General features: G+C 39.8%; 1 protein-coding gene across 3 annotated transcripts; it reads left to right on the forward strand.

Annotated features, from left to right (window-relative positions):
- The first annotated feature begins 60 nt into the window (after window positions 1–60).
- Window positions 61–25,479, forward strand: SUPV3L1 (Suv3 like RNA helicase). Of its 3 annotated transcripts, none has more exons than NR_198914.1 (15): window positions 61–395; window positions 3,130–3,207; window positions 3,611–3,718; window positions 4,814–4,928; window positions 6,104–6,272; window positions 8,511–8,622; window positions 10,982–11,059; window positions 12,313–12,404; window positions 13,424–13,604; window positions 14,159–14,252; window positions 16,864–17,083; window positions 20,167–20,247; window positions 20,773–20,873; window positions 23,858–24,006; window positions 24,649–25,479. NR_198914.1 is itself a non-coding variant. In NM_001435251.1 (15 exons), the coding sequence occupies exons 1-15, from the start codon at window positions 122–124 to the stop codon at window positions 25,082–25,084; spliced, it is 2,364 nt and encodes a 787-aa protein (NP_001422180.1). In that variant the 5' UTR covers window positions 61–121; the 3' UTR covers window positions 25,085–25,478. The 3 variants fall into 3 exon arrangements, 2 of the variants coding, with proteins under 2 accessions (NP_001422180.1, XP_015316479.1); NM_001435251.1 differs by having other exon boundaries at window positions 20,697–20,873; window positions 24,649–25,478; XM_015460993.3 differs by lacking the exon at window positions 61–395 and adding an exon at window positions 774–972 and having other exon boundaries at window positions 20,697–20,873; window positions 24,649–25,478.

A 25,479-nucleotide genomic window follows, 5' to 3' on the forward strand; every position in this document is an offset into this window, starting at 1 on the left:
TCTGGGTCTTTGAGAGCTTCAGGCACTGGCGGTTTGCGTCACTGTCGGTGGCCGCGCGTCACTGTCCGCCGCCGCGTCCCCAGGCTGCTCCAGCCCGCCTCCTTTGGAGCCTGCAGTCTCGATGTCCTTACCGCGGTGTGCCCTGTTGTGGGCTCGGCTCCCCGCGGGGCGCCAGGCTGGCCATCGGGCAGCCGTCTGCTCTGCCCTTCGCGCCCACACCGGGCCCTTTCCTGGGGCTCTGGGACGCGTTCCTGCTATTGCCTGCGCCTCTTCCTCTGCCTCCGGAGGCTCCAAAGCTCCAAACACGTCCTTGTTCGTGCCGCTGACTGTGAAACCTCAGGGTCCTAGCGCAGATGGCGACGTCGGGGCTGAGCTAACCCGCCCTCTGGACAAGAGTGAGTGCAGGAGCTGGAGAGGGCGGCGAGGGTGGCTGGTGCAGGGCTGAGACGCTTCTCGGAGGAAGCTGCTTTTCCATCCCCTGGAGACCCAGGTCCCTTCGAACTTTGCCATTGTGCCTCAGTGCCTGCCTCCCTTGCTGGTTTTGAGCCCCTCAAGGCTTGGGATTGTGTCTGATTGATCCTTTGATGTGCTGCCCTTGAACTGGCATTCTCCCTTTCACTGTTCCCCTGGGAATGATCTAAGTCCCCTTGTGACGGGACGATTCATCTTTTTTGAGCCGTTGGGTGCACGACTGACTTTCTAGTATAGTCTCCCCACCCCCCACCCCCCACCCCCGCCCCGCTGCTTATTACTATTGCTCCCGGAAGGGACAAGGGAGTGGGGTGGTGAAAAGCCAGAGGAAGACTTCTTTCAGGACTTTTTGTCATTGACTGGGTACCTACGCAAACCAGACACTGTTAGGCTGTATGGTGATTGCAAAGAGGAACCAGACTCAGATCCAGATCTCTTCCGCTCCAGAAACTTACAGCCTTGTGGGAGGAAGGACCGATGGATGACCAACTATGCTACAAGGTAGAACACAATAAGGGTGAGCTTACCAAAGGTGGAAGGTACCCTGATCATCCAGGGCTCCAGAGAGAAAGCTCTCGCTTAGCATCAGCAAATGGCAAGATCTAATCCTGTGGCTCCCCTGCAAAAAATTGCTTAATGCTTTTCCATTGTCCCCAGTTTGAAAGGGTCCTCACTCCCTGCCTGATCTGGCCTGGGTAACTCTTGGAGAAGCTTTGTTGCACACCACTCTCCTCCTTTCAGCCAGATTGATGAAACGGGCACTTGTGCTCCAGGGCTTTTTACATAATGCTACTCCCACTGCCTAGAATATCTCTGTGGTTCCTTCTTTTTCTAAAAAATAACATTGGCTAACACTGAGTGTTAGAGACAGGTACTGTTTTAAACATGTGGCCCATTTAATCTTCCTAAAAACCCTTATGAAGTACAGTTTTTATCCTCGACAAATCTTATTGAATACCTACTATGTGCTACTTTCCAAGCACTCTTCTAGTCACACAAGTAGGTGCCTATGTATGTGTGTGTGTGTATATATATATATATGAAAGTTACATATAATAATATATATGTATAAAATATACACATTTTTCTGGTTGATTGTAACACACATATATAAGTATATGTATATATCATATATATACACTGCTGCTAAGTCACTTCAGTCGTGTCCGACTCTGTGCGACCCCATAGACGGCAGCCCACCAGGCTCCCCCATCCCTGGGATTCTCCAGGCAAGAACACTGGAGTGGGTTGCCATTTCCTTCTCCAATGCATGAAAGTGAAAAGTGAAAGTGAAGTCGCTCAGTCGGGTCCGACTCTTAGCGACCCCATGGACTGCAGCCTACCAGGCTCCTCCGTCCATGGGGTTTTCCAGGCAAGTGTACTGGAGTGGGGTGCCATTGCCTTCTCCAATATATATATACACATATATAGGTAAATGTATATATCATTTTTTTTCTGGTTGATCATAATACAATTAGGCAAGTAAGGGTATACTGACTACAAGCAGAAAATGTTGCACATTTGTGATAGTCATACATCACTTAACTGACTGGAACAATTTACAGTTGACTTACCTTTTGTCCATTTCCCAAATGCTAAAATATAAATAATATTTTCTCTGCCTGTATCTCTGGATTGTGAAAATCATTATAACATGTTTGGCAAAGCACTTTGAAAAGTGTGAAGGGATGAATAAGTGTAAATTAGTATCACTTGTACTAAACATTTGCTATTTAAAAAATGGAATTACCCTACAGTAGAATCTGATGTGTGGAAGCTGGGAAAACTGTTTCCCTAGGAGGCCAGATAGTCTAGCCCAACTGTATAACATAGGTTGATGTGAGGATTTAACAAAATAAGTATTTTTAGGTTACTGTATAAATAAATGTTCTAAACCTCTCTCTTTTTTTAAGTTGTTAATGCAATCTAAGGTTGATTAAAGTATTTTCACCTGTAAAATCAGTGATTGATAGTGGCATTTCAGCAGGCATCTAATTCAATCTCCTTTGCAGCATAGTAATTTCTCTGCTGTCACCCTTGAAATACAGTCATCTAAGCCTTCCTTGAGTACAGCTGGTACTTTTGTCAGGCAACCCCTTTTCTTATTCTAATTATTAGGAAGTTCTTGTATAAATTCCACCGAAATCTGTTTCCCTCACTTCCCACTGACTTTAGTTATGCCACTAATTTGTTCTCCCTCAAATCATCTTCAAGCTAAAGGTTATCCGTGGCTCCTTTAGTCATTCACATAAAAGCATGAGGATCTGCCCCTTGCAGTATTGGTTATCTTTCAGCTAAAAGATAGCCTTTCGCTGCTCACTATTAGATGTGCAGAATGGTTGTGAGTAAACCAAACAGAACATGTGTATCTAACAGTGGCCCGGTGGAGGATAGGGTGATGCCAGTCCTGTGGCACCTTGCTTAGACTTCTGCAGTATAACGGGGATGTTGATTGCATTGTTGGACTTTATACTTTTTCTTGACACTATGAAACCATAAAAAGTTTGTGATCAACTAACCCACCTTCAAGTTCTTGCAACACTCAGTAGACCACTGCCTTGAGTGTTAGGACTTCCAAATTTCTTTTACTTTGGGGGTATTTCTCTATCTAGAAGACAAATGTTAAACGTATGTTCAATTTTGTTATCTTTCTTCCAGATGAAGTAAAGAAGGTCTTAGACAAGTTTTACAAGAGGAAAGAAATTCAGAAACTGAGTGCTGATTACGGACTCGATGGTAAGGCTAATACCATTTCCATTAGAGATACCTTATTGCTGCTTAGATTACAGCTTTTTCATTATTGTGTGGGACCTTGTGTGGCCTGAACATAAGTTCATAGTTATAATATGGAGAACGTCCCTGACTTTTGCCTCTGTCTGGGCAGGAGATCGTCAGTATGCAGTTGGTGAGCCAGACACATGGCAAAGCAGCTGTGTGTTCAGCTTTCCTTCGTGTTGTACTAGAATTTCAGTTTTAGCCCAGATCATAACAAACCAGCTGTACTACAAGAAAGGAAAAAGACACTTCGACGAGTTAGGTGTGATGTGTGTATGTACTTTTTAAAATGAGAAAATGAAAATGAAATGAAAAATAAAATGAAAACTAAGTCCTACCTGTTTTGATTTTGTGTTTCCCACAGCTCGTCTCTTCCACCAAGCATTCATAAGCTTTCGAAACTATATCATGCAGTCTCATTCTCTGGATGTGGACATTCACATTATTTTGAATGATATTTGCTTCAGTGCAGGCAAGTGTTTAGAGACTTTTTAAAATCCTCTGAACATACTTGCTATTTCTTTTGTTTTTTTCTCATTAGCTTATTTGCTTTAGAATAAGTCCTGTTAGCATCCTCTGTAAGTAATTCAGTGCTTTCATAGGAGGCCTTCTAGGTCTTTTTGCTTTATAGCAGGCCTGGGTTGGTTACTAAGTCACCTATGTGTCTTAGACTGGAGGAGGACTGGGACCTCGATCTGTCACCATCTGTTCTTCACTAGTATAGGCCTTGGTGAAATGAACTCTCACACAAGGTAGAATTAATACAATACAGATTCCATCAGTTTTTGCCACTGACTTCTTTCTCCCTCAAACTTTGACAGACCTCTTGCTGTAAAAGAAAAAAATGTAGAAATATCATTATTTTATTCCTAAGGGCGGTTTGACTTTGGTTATGTTTTTATGTATTTGACTGTTAGAACATTGCCCTGGGCCAGGCACTGAGGTAGAACCGGGACACAGAGCAGAATGGAACTCAGCCCACCCGCATCAAAGCCATAAGGTGTGGTGACTCCTGGCTGAGAAGTCAGTTCACTTTCACATTTTGTTTCTCAGTGGTATCTGTAGTTTAAAAACTACTTGCATCTGGGTCTTGTATTTTGCTTCAGTAACCGTGGAGCCTTCTTGCTAATGTATATTCCCAGGTTTTTTGTTTTGTTTTGTTTTTTGCTGTCCATGATCCTACCTTCCCAACCAGGAATAGATCCCAGGGCACTGACAGTGTGAGCACTGGGCCCTAAGCACTGGACTTTCAGGGAGTTACCCCAAGGTTCTTTGTTTTCAATTTAACTTTCATCAATGCTGATCATCAGCGCTGGTGCATTGAACAAGTGGAACATGGTTGTTGACAGCCAAAGTTTTCTGCTTTCCTAGAAAATACAAGTGAAATAAGGAAGAAAACATAAGGCAAAGCAGGATCTCAGGAAAGGATAGCATTCCTTGTTCTAGGGTTTACCTTTTTTCCTGACAATGTCCCCTTAACTTAGCTCACTAAGAATAAAGCTTTCATTAAGTTCAGTTGTGAATAACATTTAGCTTGCACAGATTAATGCAGTGTTTTATTTTCCAGCTCATGTGGATGACTTATTTCCATTTTTCTTGAGACATGCAAAACAAATATTTCCTGTGTTGGAATGTAAGGATGATCTACGAAAAATCAGTGACCTAAGAATACCACCTAACTGGTTAGTTTCTTTATTGTGGATTTGAAATTTTCAGTTTCTGATCTTGGGAGATTAGTGAACCCTATATATTTTTTATTGTATACTAGATGATAAATCAAATAGTCTAGATTGTTTTGTTTTTTCTAGAAAAATACACGATGAGTTTTGGTAGGCAGTTAGCTGGTATCTCCTCCTAAATCCTAATCAAGCTTGGTTTAAGGTTTTATTAGGGCAGATCTAGAGTAGGTCTTTTGGTTATCCTTAGAATTCAAGTGTGACCTTTCTGGTGTCTCAACTGAATATGCTGTTAATCAGTTCCCTCCACCACCACCATGCCTGGAACTCTAACATCTCCTAGCACTTTGCCATTTCTTTGAGACTTTCTACTTAAACTCTTAGCAAGCTCTCCACTGCTAAGCCCTGCATGTGTTCAGCCCAGCCATTGGCCAAGGACCCAAGGAACCCCCACACAGACTTACAAGGCTCCCTCTCTATTGCACCTTTCTTCTCTTCCACACTCAGGCCTTCAGATTCCAGCTGCTTCAGCAGCTTTAATCTTGATCTCTACTGCTCAGCTCAGTGGGACTATTTTAACTTGCTTGGGTTCCACCTCCCTGTGCCTCTTGGGGTCCAGTAGGGCTCATCTCAAGTGTTTCTTTCTTTTGGAGCTTATAGTCCTGCACTGCCTCTTGTCCATATCCCCAGGGAGCTGCTATATCTATTTTGTCCAGTTTTGTAGTTGTTTATCATGATAGGTCAAGTCCAGTACCATTCATCATGGCCAGAAGCAGCAGATTCAGTCATTTTATTGTGTATGCTAAAATTCAGAAGCCTGGGAATATTTACTTCTAGGGCATATGTAGAGAATGTGAAAATAATGTGAACATGTCTCTGGAGCTGATAGCAGTTTAAATTTATTTTAAGTAACTCTTAGGGAAAAGGAATTTGTACAATGGCAAGAATATCCAAGAAATTAATTTGCATTTGGGTTTTTCTGTCCTCTAGTTAGTAAATGCCATTCTTGGAAAGCAGTCATTTTGGTGTGGACATGAAACTCACCATTTAATTTAGGTTTTCAAAGATGCTGCTATTTTGTGAATGTTAAGAGGATGTTTCATTGGAAGTTTTTTCAGTTAATACCTTTGCCAGGATTTGGAGGTTAATGGAATTAAGCAGTTTCTCTACTCATGTTTTAGGTACCCAGAAGCTAGAGCCATACATCGGAAGATAATATTCCATTCAGGTCCCACAAACAGTGGAAAGACTTATCATGCAATCCAGAAATACTTGTCAGCAAAATCTGGAGTGTATTGTGGCCCTTTAAAACTACTGGCACATGAGATCTTCGAAAAGAGTAATGCTGCTGTTAGTATATTACCAAATATTCTCTTTTTCTTGCTAATTTGGGGGAATGTAGAGTGTAGTGGGTGAAGGGAGAGGGTGTGTGTAGTAGTAATTTACTATTAACAAAAAGTGCCATATTTCATTGCCTTTAACTTAAAGCCATCAAGTGTAAGATGTACTATTATTTTATGCAAAACTGAGAAAGAAGCTGATGCTGCCAAGTGAATTCTGACATGCCACCCATTGTTAAGATATATCCTGGTTTCAGAGATACTAAAATGTGAAAAAATATGTGTATTAGAATGAGTGAAATACAATATTAGAGTATTTCACATATACAGAGAAATGAAGGAGTAACATTCAAATAACTTGGGTCCACTACCCAGCTCCCATCAGAGTCTAACATTTTGCCATACTTACTTATTTTTTTAATTTTTTTAAGAAATAAAATATTGGGGAATTTCCTGGTGGTCCTGTGGTTAGGACTCCATGCTTTCACTGCCGTGGGCCTGGGTTCAACCCCTGGTTAGAACTAAGATCCCACAAGCTGTGTGGCATAACCAGAAAAAAAAAAAGCAGGAAATAAAATATTATTGATACAGATGAAACTCTCTCTGAACCCCTCCTTTACCCCCTCAGAGTTACCCGCTATGTTGTATTCAATTTACCTTTTTTTTTTTACGATTAAACCTTTGATGTAATTGCTAGAACTAATGACAAAGACTGAAGCCAGCTTTCCAACCTGAAAAGGACTGAATGGTCTGTGGTCTGAGGCATCATTTCAGAAAAGGGGCCACATTTTGGTTCATTGTTTTATTATGACTTTATAATGTGAGATTAACCAGTTTTGTAGATAGTTTGCATCATGTTCTGGATAATTTGTATAATTTGCATATATAATACCTTCTTGTTTATAAATACTTAGAAGTATTTCTGCAAAACGAAGACTTTCTTTTACAAAACTTCAGGATATTCATGTAAAGCAGGACATTTAATATTGATAGAATGCCATTATTTAATCCACTGTCCATACTCAAATTTTGCCAGTTGTTCAGTAACACCACCACTACTCCGCTTCCCCTCCCCGCTGTGCCCCCGCCACCTCCAGCATTCCCTTCAGGGACTTCTGCTGTATGTATTGTCATGTCTCCAGTTTCCCCATTAATCTGGGACAGTTCCTCAGTCTTTGTGTTTCGTAACTGGTACAGCTGGAAAGATTACAGGTCAGTCGTGTTGTAAGCTGTCCCTCAGTTTGGATGTCTGATGTTTCCTCGTTAGTTTCAGGCCATTAGGGAGACCAGCTGTTCCAGTTTGCCTGGACTTTCCTAGATTTATTACCAAATGGTCTTTGTCCTGAGTTATCCCTCGGTTCTGAGTGGATTGGGGTAGTTGGCTACTCACATATGTACCATAGCACTGATATGAGTCCTTCTCAAAGAAATATATTAGGAGGGCTTTATATTCTTAAATTTTATTCATAATGTTTTTCTTGAACATAGAAACAATTTCATTTTAATAAGCTAAAATAGTACAGGAACTATTGACATAATACAGACTTTATTTAGTTAGCTGTGCCATTGCCTTGGTTCGGAAGGCTCTTTTTGCAGAGCATGAGCTCTAGGCATGTGGGCTTCTTTAGTTGCAGCGCTCAGACTCAGTAGTTGGGGCTCAGGGGCCCTAGATCACTGGCTCAGTTGCTCCATGGCATGTGGAATCTTCTTGGACCAGGAATCGAACCTTTGTCCCCTGCATTGGCAGGCAGACTCCCATCGAGTGTGCCACCAAGAAAATTCAGTACAAAGTTTAAAAAATAAAAGTGCTTCAATTGCTTTTGTTACCTGAGAATTTAGCTGATTTGAGATGTTCCAAGTGTACATAGGTTATATGAAAGTGGCTTTTATTTTTTACTAAAAATTTTTTTAGAGGTTTGGGAATATTTGTTTCAAGTATTAGACAAATAAATTTGATGTAATGGAAGGAAGTGAAAAGAAAAACAAGTGCAAGCATTAATCACTCAGTCGAGTCCAACCCTTTGCGACCCCGTGGACTGTATGTAGCCTGCCAGGCTCCTCCATCCTTGGAATTCTCCAGGCAAGAATACTGGAGTGGGGAGCCATTCCCTTCTCTGGAGGACCTTGCTGACCTACTCTATTAAATACTCTATATTTAATAGAAGGAATACTCTATTAAACATCCACATCTTCTTTTTGCTGTGGTTTCAAGGTGGAGATAATGGCAGTTTTCTTTTTGTCATCCTAGGGGGTGCCGTGTGACTTGGTAACAGGTGAAGAGCGTGTCTCAGTAGACCCAGATGGTAAACAGGCTGCCCATGTTGCCTGTACTGTCGAGATGTGCAGCGTTACAACTCCTTGTATGTATCTACTATTTTAGAACTTTATGGTTCAGTCTTCTTTTAATTTTAAAATACAGATGAACATGTGGAATGTGTTTTTTATTGTGAAAAAAATTTGTAATTGAGGCAAAGACTAGTAACAGCAAATACCCAGTATTTGCTGCTACTACTTAAAAATGCCAAACTTTCCATCATGTTTGCTCTTGAATTTTCTTTCCCTTTTTCTCTTAAAAGAACTGAAATGTTAACACATGAATTTTCCTTTGTGTCACTCCACAGTTCAATTCCTCTCCCCTCTGTGATCCAGTTGCTGTCAAATATTTGCTATATACCTTTCCTGTCTTTTTTGGCGTCACTATTATATATTACCTATCAATACTATAGTTTGTGTTTTAAAATGTTTACATGACAATCATATTGCATTATTGCTCCACAACTTGCTTTTTTTTCTACACATGTATTTAGATCTAGTCTTATTTACATGTATATGTATCAAATATATATATATCGCATATATTCATTTAAAATGTTACATATTCCATATTATGACTAAATGTATTTATTCCTTATTCTTCTATTAAATAGTATTTAGGTTGTTTTAAAGTTTTTCACTATTATATATAGTACCACAATGAACTTCTGTATAAGTCCGGTAGTTTTAAAAACATTTAAAATGAAAATTAACTTTTTCCTTACTATATAGACAATCGTTCCTTCATTGTAGAAAATGTAAAAATAAATGCAAAGAGAAGAAAAAAATATTAATCTCCCAATTCCATCCATCCAGAATCAATAAGTATTAATCCTGTGGTATGTTTTTCTAGGTTGTGTTCATATGCGTATGCTTACATGTGCATTGGGGGTGTGTATATTAAAATGGGGATTATACATTATGTACTGTTTAGTAGCTTGCTTTTTTCATTTTAATAATCTTAACTTTCTGAGTAAATGGATAGTTTTTAAAAATCAAGATATTCTAAAAGTAATACATTATAAATATTAAAATAGCACTTATAAATCAAAATTCCCTCTTCTGCCCCCCTCTTTTCTAATCTTATTTGTATACACTCAGATATGCTAAGTAATTTTTAATCTAATGGTTTTTCAGTATAAAATTAGCTTTCTTTTGTTTCCTCAGTGTCATTGTGGGCATATTAAATTTTTCTTTAAAACATGTTCCTCTCAAATCTTTGGTATTTTGGGAAGAGAACTAAAATATAATTTATGTGACTTAGAAAGAAAAATATAATATGGTTGGAAGCATTTTGGCATTAGAAAATAAAATGAGGCTTTTTTTTTTTTTATCATAGTAATGAACTTTAAAACCCCAAAGAATGAGCAGAGCTATAGCTCAGGGAATTACACTTTCCACTCCGCTTCTCCTAACACCCATCTGGGTTCCTAAGGTGCTTCATTTACAGCAGGGTTATCTATTCCTTGGTCCTGGGAGCTGCTTTCACTGCTGTATGGATATATTCTTATTGGGCAGATTCTCCAGGTTTCTTCTGAGATTGCAAAAAATAGGACAATTGAACATGCTCAGTTTGGGAGACAGTGGAGTAGAGACGGTCTGGGTTTGAATTTTATGTTTCAAAATATTACACTTTGGTCATTTTTCCCTTTTATTAGTGATGCAATAAAAAATCTTTTTAGCCATCACTTTTTATTATTTCTTTAAGATGGGCTCCTGGAAGTGGACTTCTTGAAGTCCACAGACATGAATGAACGTTTCTCCTGGTTGATCTTTGGAGTGATTTAACTTCTCTGGGTCTCAGTTTATTCTTCTTTAAAATGTAAATGTAGGGGAAGTCCCTGGCAGTCCAGTGTTTTAGGACACCGCACTTTCACTGCCGAGGGTATGGGTTCAATCCTTGTTCAAGGAACTAAGATCCTGCACGCCGGATGGTGCTGCCAAAATTTAATCATTTATTTGGCTGCATTGGGTCTTAATTGTGGCACATGGGGTCTTTGAGCTTCAGTGTGGCAGGTGAACTGTTAGGTGCAGCATGTGGGATCCAGTTTCCTGACCGAGGATTGAACTTGAGGCCCCTGCTCTGGGAGCTCAGACTTTTAGCCACTGGACCACCAGGGAAGTTGCCCACCCCCCGCCCCACAATTTTCTTTTTTTAATTAAAAATACAAGTATGAGATTTTTAAAAAAAGGAAATGTAAGTAATGATGACACTTAGTGGGTGTATTGTGAGGATTAAATGAGTTGCAGTTTTAAAGCGCTTAGAACAAGCCTGCCAGCAAAGAAGCACATAGTAAGTAATGATGATGATTATGGTGGTGTTGAAAGCTTGAATTTTGATATTGTGATTTGTTAGTAATACTATTGAAGTAGATTGTCTTGCTCACGATAACTTTCTATTTTAAGATGAAGTGGCCGTGATTGATGAAATTCAGATGATTAAAGATCCAGCCAGAGGATGGGCGTGGACCAGGGCGCTGCTAGGTTGGTGGTTAATACTGTAAAATCTGTGCTTTGTGACATCTGCACTGGGAGGCATTTATGTGCTGGGCATTGCCAAATAGAGCCAGCTAGATCCTGTCTTGACACAAATGAAACAAAAAAGTCAGCTAGGTGTGAGTTTTAATTTTCTAAATATTTTAATTATATTTTTTATATTATAAAACATAATCATTTAATAAAAGTGTTCAAATATTATCATATTTATGCAACCACTAGTAACCTTTTGGTGTTTCCTGACAATCTTTTTTTCTCATTTTTATGGTGTTTTGTGAATATATAAATTTTGTATCTTGCTTTTTTTTTCAGTGCTTTTTCATAGACTTTTTTTTCATACCACATATGAATGTTGTATATTATCCATTGAAGAGCTGTGCTATAGTCTTCCTTCAGTATCTGTGGAATATTGGTCCCTGGACCTCTGCAGATGCTCAGATCCCTTCCAGGTGGATGGGTTCTGCGTCCATGAATTCAACCAGGGGTCCACCACTGGTTGAATCTGCAATGTCAAGCCTGTGGATGTGGGAGCCCAGTTGTAATTTGTCCTAAAGAGTTGAACATTTTTCCCTATTATTAGTGATGCAATAAAAAAATCTCTGTAGCCATAACTTTTTATTTATTATTTCTTTAAGATAGGCTCCTGGAAGTGGACTTCTTAAAGTCTACGGACATGAATGAACATTTCTCCTGCTTGATCTTTGGAGTGAATTTTTGATCAGCATGCTGTAGGGCAGGTGTTTTCAAATTTACAAACAAATAGGTGAACTCTTTCTTTAAACCAAGAGTGTACACGAAAACCTGTAATATAAAATGGATGAAAGTGTATATGCTAAGTGGTAAGGATCTTGGAGTTTCTTCTACCCACCAGCCCCTACCCCCCACCCCCAAGTCACCTCAGTGATTCCATGGAGCCTGATTTGAAAAGAAAAGTATAGGACTAATGTTCAGTGCTAACCATCAAAATGCCAGATTCTAGTTCAGACTGGCTTCACCATCTAGTAGACTCAAAACCTTGGCCACAGCAGCTTAAAAACCCTAAGATTTGTAAAAATGGTGATAATTTTGCCCACTAGAAGATTTTTGTTTTCAGGGTTGAATCACAGAGATCACATTTATGATAACCCTTCTTAAAGTTGTAAAGCAGTAGGTAAGCAAAGTATTTTGGGTATGTGAAGTATTACATATTTACTTTTGTATCTTTAAAATTTAAAAAAAAATCCCAATTTTGCACTTAACAGGACTCTGTGCTGAAGAAATCCATTTGTGTGGAGAATCTGCTGCAATTGACATGGTTACCGAGCTTATGTACACAACTGGGGAGGATGTGGAGGTACTCAATTATATGCCTTGTTCTCAAGGTGGCATAGCAAGTACCCAGAGTACCCAGGCAGTGGCTTCATAGGCCCCAGACGATGGCAAAGTGAGAATTGAAAGATCAGCTTCATTGCCCTGTAGTTGACTAGATCATGCATAGTTGGTTGAACCTCATGATCTAAAGTTCTGACCGAGTGGTTCTCACACCCTAAGTCTTCAAAAGTCCAAGCAGATTCCTTACCTTTTCTTGACAGAACCTTTTGGAATTTGAACAGATCTCTTTAGAATTAAGTAAATCTGGAATGTTAGAAATTGGAGGCTCAGCAAAAGTTTGTAATTTTCAAAGTCTCAAATGTCAGATACTGGGTACTCTGATAGATATCTAATTGCTAGAGATGGTTTGTATCCTTTTTTCACATTCCTAGAATAGGAAGCAACTCATTTCTGCTTACTCCTACTTTTTGCTTTCTTTACCAGACTTCTATAATAAAATGAAATATTTAAAAACTGGTCCATTACTTTAGTTTTGTACTCAGTTTTCAAGGAGAGATAGTGGAGTATAGTGGAAGAAATTCTGGGTTTCAGTCTTGGTTTTGCTGTTAACTCACTTTGTGTTTTTAGGCAAATCACAAAAGGCTACAGCTGGAAAAATCCTCGTCAGACCTGATCTTTTCTTTTTTTTGGCTTGATCACTTATTAGACTCTATTTTGCTTTTTTCATAAACTGGAAGTAACAGTTAATAACCCTTCTGAACTTAGCAAGTTCCTGTACAAATCAAATATATATGAAAGTGCTTTGAAAATTTATGAAATCCTCTGTAACACTTTACTAATTTAGAAATACCAATGAGAACTGATGGTAACACTTATAATACCAAAATAAATGTTTTTCTGTGTTTTCTCTTGAAAATGTTGGAACTTGTCTAACTTTAGCAGTTTTTAGCTACTTGACTGCTTTGTGAGTTTTTCACAATGCTTAGTCATAAGAAGTTCCGTTAGGTATGCTATTTTACACTATCGTGTCCTTTATTATAGGTTCGAACCTATAAAAGGCTTACCCCCATTTCTGTGCTGGATCACGCACTAGAATCCTTAGACAACCTTCGGCCCGGGGACTGCATTGTCTGTTTTAGCAAGAATGATATTTATTCTGTGAGTCGACAGATTGAAATTCGGGGATTGGAATCAGCTGTTATATATGGCAGTCTCCCTCCTGGTAATTATTGACTTTCCTCATGGTAGGATATGAAGTCTCTTGTTTTTGCCATGTATTTTGAGATACGTATCGATAACACAGTGAGCTACTGAATTAAGTTGCTTGGTGTATAATTTGTGATATGAAGCACATACTTCTCTAGTCATCTTTATGATGATAGAAGTATTTTGATTATCTATAGCTCTTGTTAATTGTTGTTATTAGTAGACTGTATTTTAAATGTTGAGCTGATGATTTTCTTACAGAAATGTCACTAAAATATGATCCTGGTAATATTCTTAAAATATTACCAGAAATCTGTTAAAAGTGTCCTCAGAAATGATATAGCTAGTGTGGTAGGGGACTGTGTTGCTCTTTGTGAGGTTATTTAGAGGAATAGAAATAAAAGGATAAGTGACTATTTGAGAATAATATTTAAGTTTGAAACAGTGAGAGTTTTATCCATAAAATGGACAGTTGGAGGTGAGGGTTTCCAAGACACTACAAGATACTACTTAGTGTGATGTACTAAAAGACAGAGAACATTAATTTAACATAAACTGTTCTTATTTTAGGGACCAAACTTGCTCAAGCAAAAAAGTTTAATGATCCTGATGATCCATGCAAAATCCTGGTTGCTACAGATGCAATTGGGATGGGACTTAATTTGTAAGTAATTTGTTTTTAATAATCGTGGATATTCAGTGGGTTAGATAGCAATTTAAACACTTCTCAATGGCATTAGAATGACCAAACTCTTTGGCTTAGGTGAATGGGTATTGTAGTATAGATCCTAGATTTATCTTGCTCACACCTAAAGGAATAAAATTAAAATATCACATAACACTTGGACTTTTAAGTGCTGCTCCCTACCACTGCTAACCTATTATGTTCAGTTCAAATCAGTTCAGTCGCTCAGTCGTGTCCAACTCTGTGACCCCATGGACTGTGGCACGCTAGGCCTCCCTATCCATCACCAACTCCCAGAGTTTACTCAAACTCATGTCCATTGAGTCGGTGATGCCATCCAACCATCTCATCCTCTGTCATCCCCTTCTCCTCCTGCCCTCAGTCTTTCACAACATCAGGGCCTTTTCCAATGAGTCAGTTCTTGGCATCAGGTGGCCAAAGTATTGAAGTTGCAGCTTCAGCATCAGTCCTTCCAATGAATATTCAGGACTGATTTCCTTTAGGATGGGCTGGTTAGATCTCCTTGCAGTCCAAGGGACTCCCAAGAGTCTTCTCCAACACCACAGTTCAAAAGCATCAATTCTTTGGTGCTCAGCTTTCCTAATAGTCCAACTCTCACATCCATGCATGACTACTGGAAAATCCATTGCTTTGACTAGATGGACCTTTATTGGCAAAGTAATGTCTCTGCTTTTAATATGCTGTCTAGTTTGGTCATAACTTTTCTTCCAAGGAGTAAAGTGTCTTTTAATTTCATGGCTGCAGTCACCATTTACAGTGATTTTGGAGCCCCCCAAAATAAAGTCTGTCACTGTTTCCACTGTTTCCCCATCTATTTGCCATGAAGTGATGGGACCAGATGCCATGATCTTAGTTTTCTGAATGTTCAGTTTTAAGCCAACTTTTTCACTCTCCTCTTTCACTTTCATCAAGAGGCTCTTTATTTCTTCTTCACTTTCTTCCATAAGTGTGGTGTCATCTGCATATCTGAGGTTATTGATATTTCTCCGGCAATCTTGATTCCAGCTTGTACTTCCTCCAGCCCGGCATTTCTCATGGTGTACACTGCATATAAGTTAAATAAGCAGGGTGACAATATACAGCCTTGACATACTCCTTTCCCGATTTGGAACCAGTCTGTGTTCCATGTCCAGTTCTAACTGCAGTTCTAACTTCTTGACCTACATACACATTTTTCAGGAGGCAGGTCAGGTGGTCTGGTATTCCCATCTCTTTCAGAATTTTCCACAGTTTGTTGTGATCCACACAGTCAAGGCTTTGGCATAGTCAATAAAGCAGAAGTAGATGTGTTTTTGGAACTCTCTTGCTTTTTCAATGATCCAGTGGATGTCAGCAATTTGATCTCTGGTTCCTCTGCCTTTTCTAAATCCAGCTTGAACATCTGGAAGTTCACAGTTCATGGACTGTTGAAGGCTGGCTTGGAGAATTTTGAGCATTACTAGCGTGTGAGATGAGTGCAATTGTGTGGTAGTTTGAGCATTCTTTGGCTGTGCCTTTCTTTGGGATTGGAATGAAAACTGACGTTTTCCAGTCTTGTGGCCACTGCTGAGTTTTCCAAATTTGCTGGCATATTGAGTGCAGCACTTTCACAGCATCATCTTTTAGGATTTGGAATAGCTCAACTGGAATTCTGTCACCTCCACTAGTTTTGTTCATAGTCATGCTTTCTAAGGCCCACTTGACTTCGCATTCCAGGATGTCTGGCTCTAGGTTGATGATCACACCATCATGATTATCTGGGTTGTGAAGATCTTTTTTGTACAGTTCTTCTGTGTATTCTTGCCACCTCTTCTTAATATCTTAATACCTATTATGTTACCTCACTTTATTTTCAGTGTCTCAGTCGGCATGTGGGGCTAGCCATTATCTTCAGGGGTTAACAATATTAAACATAAATATTCCTCTGTGGGAAATGAAAACAGCTATACCTTTATGGATGAGCTATTCAAAGCCATTAATAGAAGCTAGCATTTAAAAGTCAGAGAAGGCAATGGCACCCCACTCCAGTACTCTTGCCTGGAAAATCCCATGGACGGAGGAGGCTGGTGGGCTACAGTCCATGGGGTCGCTAAGAGTCGGACACAACTGAGTGACTTCACTTTCACTTTTCACTTTCATGCATTGGAGAAGGAAATGGCAACCCACTCCAGTGTTCTTGCCTGGAGAATCCCAGGGACAGTGGAGCCTGGTGGGCTGCCGTCTATGGGGTCGCACAGAGTCGGACACAACTGAAGCGACTTAGCAGCAGCAGCAGCATTTAAAAGTAGCCTAAGAAGACCTTGTATGGTTTATTTGTAAAAAGAGTTATTTTCTAGAGCCTTACTGAAGTATAATTTATGTATTATACTTTTCACCCACTTAAATGAATAATTTGATGATTTTTAGTAAAAAATGCTGTTTAAGGGAAAGAAAAATAATTACTGACAAACCCCTTTACCTTACTTTGTAAACAGTGGGCAATATTGCAAGTAGGCCTAACTAGAATTAGAGTGAGCCTTTGTACAATGAACCAAATGATGGACGACTTTTCAGACAGCAGCTCATGAGATCATCTTTATTTCTATTTCAGGAGCATAAGAAGAATTATTTTTTACTCCCTTATGAAGCCAAGTATCAATGAAAAGGGAGAGAAAGAAATAGAACCAATTACCACCTCTCAAGCCTTGCAGATTGCTGGCAGAGCTGGTAGGTTCAGTTCAAAATTTAAAGAAGGAGAGGTTACAACAATGAATCGAGAAGACCTCAGTTTATTAAAGGAAATTTTGAATAGGCCTGTGGATCCTATAAAGGTAATGTTTAATTAACATAGTAATTAATTACCTCTTCTCTGTGAAGGACAGTCCTTCCTTCCTTCACTCCCTTTCCAGACTTTCACCTCAGATACCTGGAAACAAATAAGCCAAAGAAAATTTTGTGCCGTGAAAATCATGTCAAGAAAGCCCTGCTTCGGAACTTCCCTGATGGTCCAGTGGCCAAGACTCCATGCTCCCGGTGCAGGGGGCCTGGGTTCGATCCCTGGTCAGGGAACTAGATCCCACATGCCACAACTAAGAGATCCCGCACATGCTAACTAAGACCCGGTGCAATGAAATAAAGAAAAACATTTAAAATGAAAGAAAACCCTGCTTTATTGCTTTTGAGAGGCCTAATAGAGAGCCCCTGGTTAGAGAATGGTATGCAAGTGAAAGATCCAGATTTTATAAACGTAGCAATAATGTAACGAGTTTAGTAAACCTGATTTTACGTTAATTCTTCCTGTAATTTAACAGGTGGGGATTGGGGCCTGGTTGCTTCAGGTGGGCACATAGCTTTGTCAGCAGACTGAAAATTGCCAGAAACTTGACAGTAGAAGAAACCTTTGCATGTTGGGTAAAAACAGCATTAAGCTATACAGCTTTGAACCATTAAGGACAAGGTTAAATTTTGGTTAGTGCAGTTAATGAGGCAGACATGTATGTATTTTAAACAAACTATTACAATTTAAAGTTTGCCTGGAAAATTCACTTAATAGGGCTTATCTTACTTTTAGGGATCTCAGGTAAAAGGGTATATGAATGAGATAACATGAGGGAAAGTTCCTGGAGGAAAGCTGTGGCTGGAATCATTTCTGTAGCTTTTGTTAAGAGTATAACTGTGGGACTTCCCTGGTGGTTTGATGGCTAAGACTCAATGCAGTGGGCCCAGATTCTATCCCAGGTCAGGGAACTACATCCCATGTGCTACCATTAAGACCTGATGTGGCCAAATAAATATATTTTTTTAAATGTTTAAAAAAAAGAGTGCAGCTGCTAATGGACCTCCCCATCTCCCTCCTGGGTACCTCCTTTCTTGTGTTTATTCTCTTCCTCCCTCCCATGATTCATCTCTCTCTTCTTTTCCTCTTTGTTTTTCCCATTCTCTTTCTTTTTTTCTTTCTAATGCTTCAGTTCAGTTCAGTTCAGTCGCTCAGTCGTGTCCGACTCTTTGCGACCCCATGAATTGCAGCACGCCAGGCCTCCCTGTCCATCACCAACACCCGGAGTTCACTCAGACTCATGTCCATCGAGGCAGTGATGCCATCCAGCCATCTCATCCTCTGTCGTCCCCTTCTCCTCCTGCCCCCAATCCCTCCCAGCATCAGAGTCTTTTCCAATGAGTCAGCTCTTTGCATCAGGTGGCCAAAGTATTGGAGTTTCAGCTTCAGCATCATTCCTTCCAATGAATATTCAGGACTGATCTCCTTTAGGATGGACTGGTTGAATCTCCTTGCAGTCCAAGGGACTCTCAAGAGTCTTCTCCAACACCACAGTTCAAAAGCACCAATTGTTTGGCACTCAGCTTTCTTTATAGTCCAACTCTCACATCCATACATGACTACTGGAAAAACCATAGCCTTGACTAGATGAACCTTTGTTGGCAAAGTAATGTCTCTGCTTTTGCACATGCTATCTAGGTTGGTCATAACTTTCCTTCCAAGGAGTAAGCGTCTTCTAATTTCATGGCTGCAATCACCATTTGCAGTGATTTTGGAGCCCAAAAAAATAAAGTCTGACACTGTTTCCACTGTTGCCCCGTCTATTTCCCATGAAGTGATGGGACTGGATGCCATGATCTTCATTTTCTGCATGTTGAGCTTTAAGCCAACTTTTTCACTCTCCTCTTTCACTTTCATCAAGAGGCTTTTGAGTTCCTCTTCACTTTCTGCCATAAGTGTGGTGTCATCTGCATATCTGAGGTTATTGATATTTCTCCCAGCAATCTTGATTCCAGCTTGTGCTTCCTCCAGCCCAGCATTTCTCATGATGTACTCTGCATATAAGTTAAATAAGCAGGGTGACAATATACAGCCTTGACATACTCCTTTTCCTGTTTGGAACCAGTCTGTTGTTCCATGTCCAGTTTTAACTGTTGCTTCCTGACCTGCACACAGATTTCAGAAGAGGCAGGTCAGGTGGTCTGGTATTCCCATCTCTTTCAGAATTTTCCACAGTTCGTTGTGATCCACACAGTCAAAGGCTTGGCATAGTCAATAAAGCAGAAATAGATGTCTTTCTGGAACTCTCTTGCTTTTTCAATGATCCAGCAGATGTTGGCAATTTGATCTCTGGTTCCTCTGCCTTTTCTAAAACCAGCTTGAAAATCTGGAAGTTCACAGTTCACGTATTGCTGAAGCCTGGCTTGGAGAATTTTGAGCATTACTTTACTAGCATGTGAGATGAGTGCAATTGTGTGGTAGTTTGAGCATTCTTTGGCATTGCCTTTCTTTGGGATTGGAATGAAAACTGACGTTTTCCAGTCCTGTGGCCACTGCTGAGTTTTTCAAATTTGCTGGCATATTGAGTGCAGCATTTTCACAGCATCATCCTTCAGGATTTGAAATAGCTCAACTGGAATTCCATCACCTCCAGTAGCTTTGTTTGTAGTGATGCTTTCTAAGGCCTACCTGACTTCACATTCCAGGATGTCTGGCTCTAACTGTGGGCAATTCTTGACATTATGAATATTCAGGTAAAGAGATAACTGGCCTCCAGTTTAGACATTTTCTCTTCTATATATGTATGTCAGTTTTTTTGCCCTGGTTAAAGTGATTGGGTTTTCCTTTTTTGTTTTGTTCAATGGAGAGAATTGAGACCCTGGAAAGCGCTATGTATACTTGTGTGTGCTGTCAGATCACCAGAGAGTTTAGGAATATAAGTAAAATATAAGCAGAAAATTAATTGGTAGTTGGTAATAAATGGCAAAATATGATGCTTGTCTCTGTTTTACTCAAATTCTTGTCCCTTAACTCATTTGGCAAGGGCCTATCCCAAATATAGGACTTTATCTTGAAATAACTTAAGAAAACTTACGCTTAAAAAAAATAAGCTTATGGTTGTTTTTTCTTTTACTCAAGGCAGCTGGTCTTCATCCAACTGCTGAACAGATTGAAATGTTTGCCTACCATCTCCCTGACACAACGCTTTCTAATCTCATTGTAAGTAGAAACTCCTAAATCTCTTTTCTAAAAAAGTCAGTATATGATTTCCCTGATGGTTAAGACTCTGTGCTCCCAATGCAGGGGCATGAGTTCAGTCGTTTGTTGGGAAAAATAAAAACATTTAAAAGTTGGTGTGTCAGACAATTACTGGTTAACCTTGTGAACATGACTGGATAGTCTGTTTTTGTGAAGTTGCTATTCATGAAGTTTATCTTGAAAGTGGAAACTTTCTCTCAGAAGTTTTAGGGCTTTTATCCTGAGGAATTTTCTGAGTATTTCAGGTTGAGAAGGCTGGTAAGGACGTCTGTTAGCTTGAGGAGGCAGTGAATTAAGCAAGCCTTTCTAGACGTCTGTTAACGTATTAAAGTGATTGTCTCTTACAGACTTGAGTACTTTATTCATGCCCAGCTAGGTAGTCCAGTAATTAATGTATTTTTCCCTCCCAGGATATTTTTGTAGACTTTTCACAAGTTGATGGGCAGTATTTTGTCTGCAATATGGATGATTTTAAATTTTCTGCAGAGTTGATCCAGCATATTCCGTTAAGTCTCCGAGTGAGGTATGTTTTCTGCACAGCCCCTATCAACAAGAAGCAGCCTTTCGTCTGTTCTTCATTGTTGCAGGTAAGCCTTTATCTTTTTGATATTTTGAGTTGTTTCGGGTTGATGCATTTTCCCCAAACAATATTTTGTTAATCAGAATAAAGAAATAAGACAGTGTACCCTTTTATATGAAACACTGTGTAAGAACTTAAATAAAACATGACTCTTTTGTTCTTTCAGATAGTTTTGGGGGTGGGGGGAGAGAATTCTTGCTTTGTATTTGGTTTTATGTGGTAGCCTTTTTGCAGAAGCTAAAATAAAAATAATTAAACATAATATTTTGAGCGAAAGGAGTCTGCCTGATGGTAGATACACTTTTTCCTTGTTGGTGTTGGGGCATGTATTCTGGAAGGGACGGGGCTTAGGAGTCAATGGCGGCAGCAGTATCAGTTCTGTTAACCGTCAGGGATGGCTCTTTGTGTGAATTTGGTGCCAAGGTTCCAGCCCCTTTTCTTTTAACTCATTTGGGTAGAGAGACACATCTCTGACTTCTGATCCCAAGAGTCACCCAAACAAGGGGTGGGCAAAGGCAGCAGAAGCTAAACTTGCAGTCTCGCCGTGTTCTCTGCTGTCTCTGGGCCATTGCTCCCCCTGTTGGCTCTGCACGCTCTCCCTGCCCCACTACGCCCAGAGGTCGTCTCTTTAAATCTTTTCCTGATTCATTGATGTCATTTCACTGCCATCTTTTTTTATAGCTGTTAACATTCTGCTTATTAGCTTTGTTTGGATCAAATCTAAGTTTATGTTTTAAATTATTTTAAAATTTTATAAATAATACACAAGTACTTTTTTGCACAAAATTAAAACATTAGAGAAGGTTAAATTGGGCTGCCACCCTGACATAAGTGCTGTTATCAGCTTTGCTGTAATAGCTGATATCAGCTATTCTTGCAGACCTTTTCTGTTACATTTGCCTACATACCCATAGGAGTAGAAATTCTAGTTTTTGTTGGGTGGGTGTGTTCTCCCATAAATGCCATAATGAAGTAGTCTGCAGCTTGTCTTTTTCCTTGAATATGTCTTAGAGGTGTTCCATGTCCAGGTATTTACCTAAGAAATATGTTTCTTAGAGCTGGTGTTTGTGAGAGAGCTAACTAGCATAAGATTGAAGTTTATGGAACAAAGGCTTAAACTTAAAAGACCCGAGGACTTCCTTGGTAGTCCGGTGGTTAAGACTCTGTGCTGCCAGTACAAGGGGTGTGGATTTGATCCCTGGTTGGGGAACTGATCTCACATGCTGTGCAGTGCTGCCAAATATTAAAAACATAGCAAAGAACTGACCTGGATGGAACTGGAGCCCATGGGCCTGACCCCATTTAAACCATCCTTCAAACTGCTCTCTAATAAAATAGCAGCATGTTACTAAGGAGTAAGGAGTCTAGACGCCAATAGTTGCTTATGTGTTGTGTTTACAGGTTAAAATGTGAAATCTGGAGATTTTCCTTATCTCCATTATTACTGAATAAAAGAGCTCAATTCCGCTAATGGTCTCTGATGCCCCTTAGGAAGTAGTTTAGGAACTGTTCCCTGGAGCTCCTTTAGGGCTGGCTCTTGGATGGGTCTCTCTCCCTCTCTGTCTCTCAGCAGCTCCATACTCACATACTGGGCTTCCGCTAGTTGTTTGTGGCCTAAATGGTAAACCACTGCTTTTGTAAGAGAACTGTGTTTTGGCATGTTGGCACCCCACTCCAGTACTCTTGCCTGGAAAATCCCATGGACGGAGGAGCCTGGTGGGCTCCAGTCCATGGGGTTGCTAAGAGTCGGGCACGACTGAGCGACTTCACTTTCACTTTTCACTTTCATGCATTGGAGAAGGAAATGGCAACCCACTCCAGTATTCTTGCCTGGAGAATCCCAGGGACGGGGGAGCCTAGTAGGCTGCTGTCTATGGGGTCGCACAGAGTCGGACACGACTGAAGCGACTTAGCAGCAGCAGCAGCAGCTTATTAGCAGGTTAACGTGGTCACGTTTCCATTCTTCATGGACATTCTTACCTGGCATGTATTAAACAGCAGAATGAACCAGACTGAAACAAATAAAATTGTAACATTTAATCACAGTTATTCGAAAACTACCCTGCATTTCTAAAGTTTTGATCTTGCTTAGGTTAAATATTTAGAGATAATTTTCCCTAATTAAGAAATGAACCTTTCAAAAATCACCTTATCCTTGAAGCTAAAGATTGTAAACTTATGCTTGCTAGTTTTTGCATAATTTTATTATCTCCTATAGATATTGTGATGCATAATAGCATCTAGCGTTGTTTGGGAGGCAGCATGATTTGAATGTCTTGGGGTTCAAGAAGGTGTGGTGATATGGTATTGAAGAAGTTGAATCACAGTGGTGACTTGGCCAGAACTCTATAACCGTACGGCTAGTGAAGAGGCAGAGTCTCTTTACTAGTTTGATTGACTCATGGCCAACCTTGTACCAAGTCAGCTTAAAGAGTTTCTTTTTCTTTTTTTGGCCATGCCATGTGGCATAGGGGAACTTAGTTCCCCAACCAGGGATCGAAACCAACACCCTTGGAGTGGAACCATGGAGTCTGAACCTCTGGACCGCCAGGGAAATCCCTCAAAGACTTTTTAATATAGTAAGGGATGATATTGACAAAATACAAGCTCCTATTTAAGGCTATAGGACTATTACATGAAGGGACAGAAGTCTCTGGGTACTGTCTGCCTGTAACTTGGAACTTAGAACATAAAATGTTCATAAATGTTAACAGGCAGTCCCTGGAAAGTTAGTTCATAGGCGTTTTATTGCCCTGGTTTTGGAAAAAGAAGGAAATCATTCCTTTCAATGACAAAAACAAAACGCAAACTTTAAAGAGCATGAAATGTTCTTTAAAATATAGAAAAGTGTAAAGAAGGAGAGAAACCAGCCTGCCTATTGAGATAACAGCCACAGTTAACATTTTATTATGCTGTCTTTTTTTTTGGGGGGGGGGTCACAGACTAAAGTGAATTCTGATTCTTTTGCCAAATTCCTTTCTTCTGTCTCAGTTTGCCAGACAGTATAGCAGGAATGAGCCCCTAACCTTCTCATGGTTACGCCGATATATTAAATGGCCATTACTTCCACCTAAGAATATTAAAGACCTCATGGATCTTGAAGCTGTCCACGATGTCTTGGATCTTTACCTATGGCTAAGGTACCAAATTTTTCCATTATGCGCCTCATTTTTCCAAGTAATAGGACAAATCAAAAGTTTTTATGATGGTCTTTTACACTTTCAAATTAGGCACATACTTGCAAGGTGTTTTATTGTCCATTTAGGCAGCTGAGCCTGGTTTATACCCATTCCAAAAAGGACTTAAGAGTTCTTATGATTCTAGTTAAGTAGGTGAGAAACTCTACTAAATCCTATGCAAATAGTAGTCCCTGGACCAAAAGCATTGGTATTGATTGGAAACTTGTTAAAAATAGAGAATATTGGGCCTACTCCAGCTTTAATAAAACTCTACATTTTAATAAAATTTCAAGGTGATTCATGTCTGTATCATGATTTAAGAGGGACTGCTGTAGATCAGTCATTCCCAAAGGAGGGGCATGTCACACTAGGGAAGCAGATCAGAATCACTTAAGATAGGAGTGGTGAGCAACTCTCATAACAACATATTCCTTACATGAGCTGGGGGCAGAAATAAAGGTTGAGCAAAGGCACTGGACACAGTTTGCAAGAACAGAATATTTGGAATGAATCAGTATCAAGATTTAGTCACTTCATTGACAGTAGTCCAGCAACTGCCCTAAGAACTCTTCCTATCATGTAATGTGTTTTTTTTCTTTCCAGCTACCGGTTTTTAGATATGTTTCCAGATGCCAGCCTGGTTCGAGAGCTCCAGAAAGAACTAGATGGCATTATCCAAGATGGTGTACACAACATCACCAAACTGATTAAAATTTCAGAGACACACAAACTGCTGAATTTGCAGAACTTGTCAGCAGAGAGCCAGTCCCGTCTGTCAGGTGCAGCAAAGAGCCAAAGCAGAAGGAATCGGGGCACCAAAGCTTTGGGGAGTAAAGCTGCTGAGCCCCTCGGCCCTGATGCAGAAGAGAAATCCCTTGCTTCCAGGTTGGTGCAGCAAGGACTCCTCACTGCAGACATGCTGAAACAGCTGGAAAGAGAGTGGATGACACAAAAAACCGAACAGGGCAAAGGAAGACTAGAAACTGGGACTTCCTTAAAAGGGACAAGAAGAAAGAAGAAAGAACCTGATTCAGATTAGTTTTATTTCTATTTTTACAAATAAAAATATTTTAAGCTCCTTTTATCTTTACATGCATTTACTGCCTGCTGTGGTATTGTGGCTATCTTTTACTGCGTTTTTTGGCTAAGAAAAATGAACTCTTAAAGATAACTAAACTATTTGTTTCATGTCTTAGAGGTTTATTCAAAGCTTTGTTTAATGGCCATTTGTAGTATAGCACTAAGACAATGCATTCTGAGGAACTCTGCATGGGGATAAAATCAGCATGGTGAATTGTTTTGACCAGTTTCCCTACACCTTTGCGAGGATGTCACAGGTGGAATTCTTTGGCAAACATTGCTGTCTGTTGTACCCACATACCAGAGGCTCTTCTCTGTGCTGGAAATATGTAATAAATGAAACATTATATCCAT

This window comes from Bos taurus, chromosome 28 (assembly GCF_002263795.3).
Source record: "Bos taurus isolate L1 Dominette 01449 registration number 42190680 breed Hereford chromosome 28, ARS-UCD2.0, whole genome shotgun sequence".
NCBI lineage: Eukaryota > Metazoa > Chordata > Mammalia > Artiodactyla > Bovidae > Bos > Bos taurus.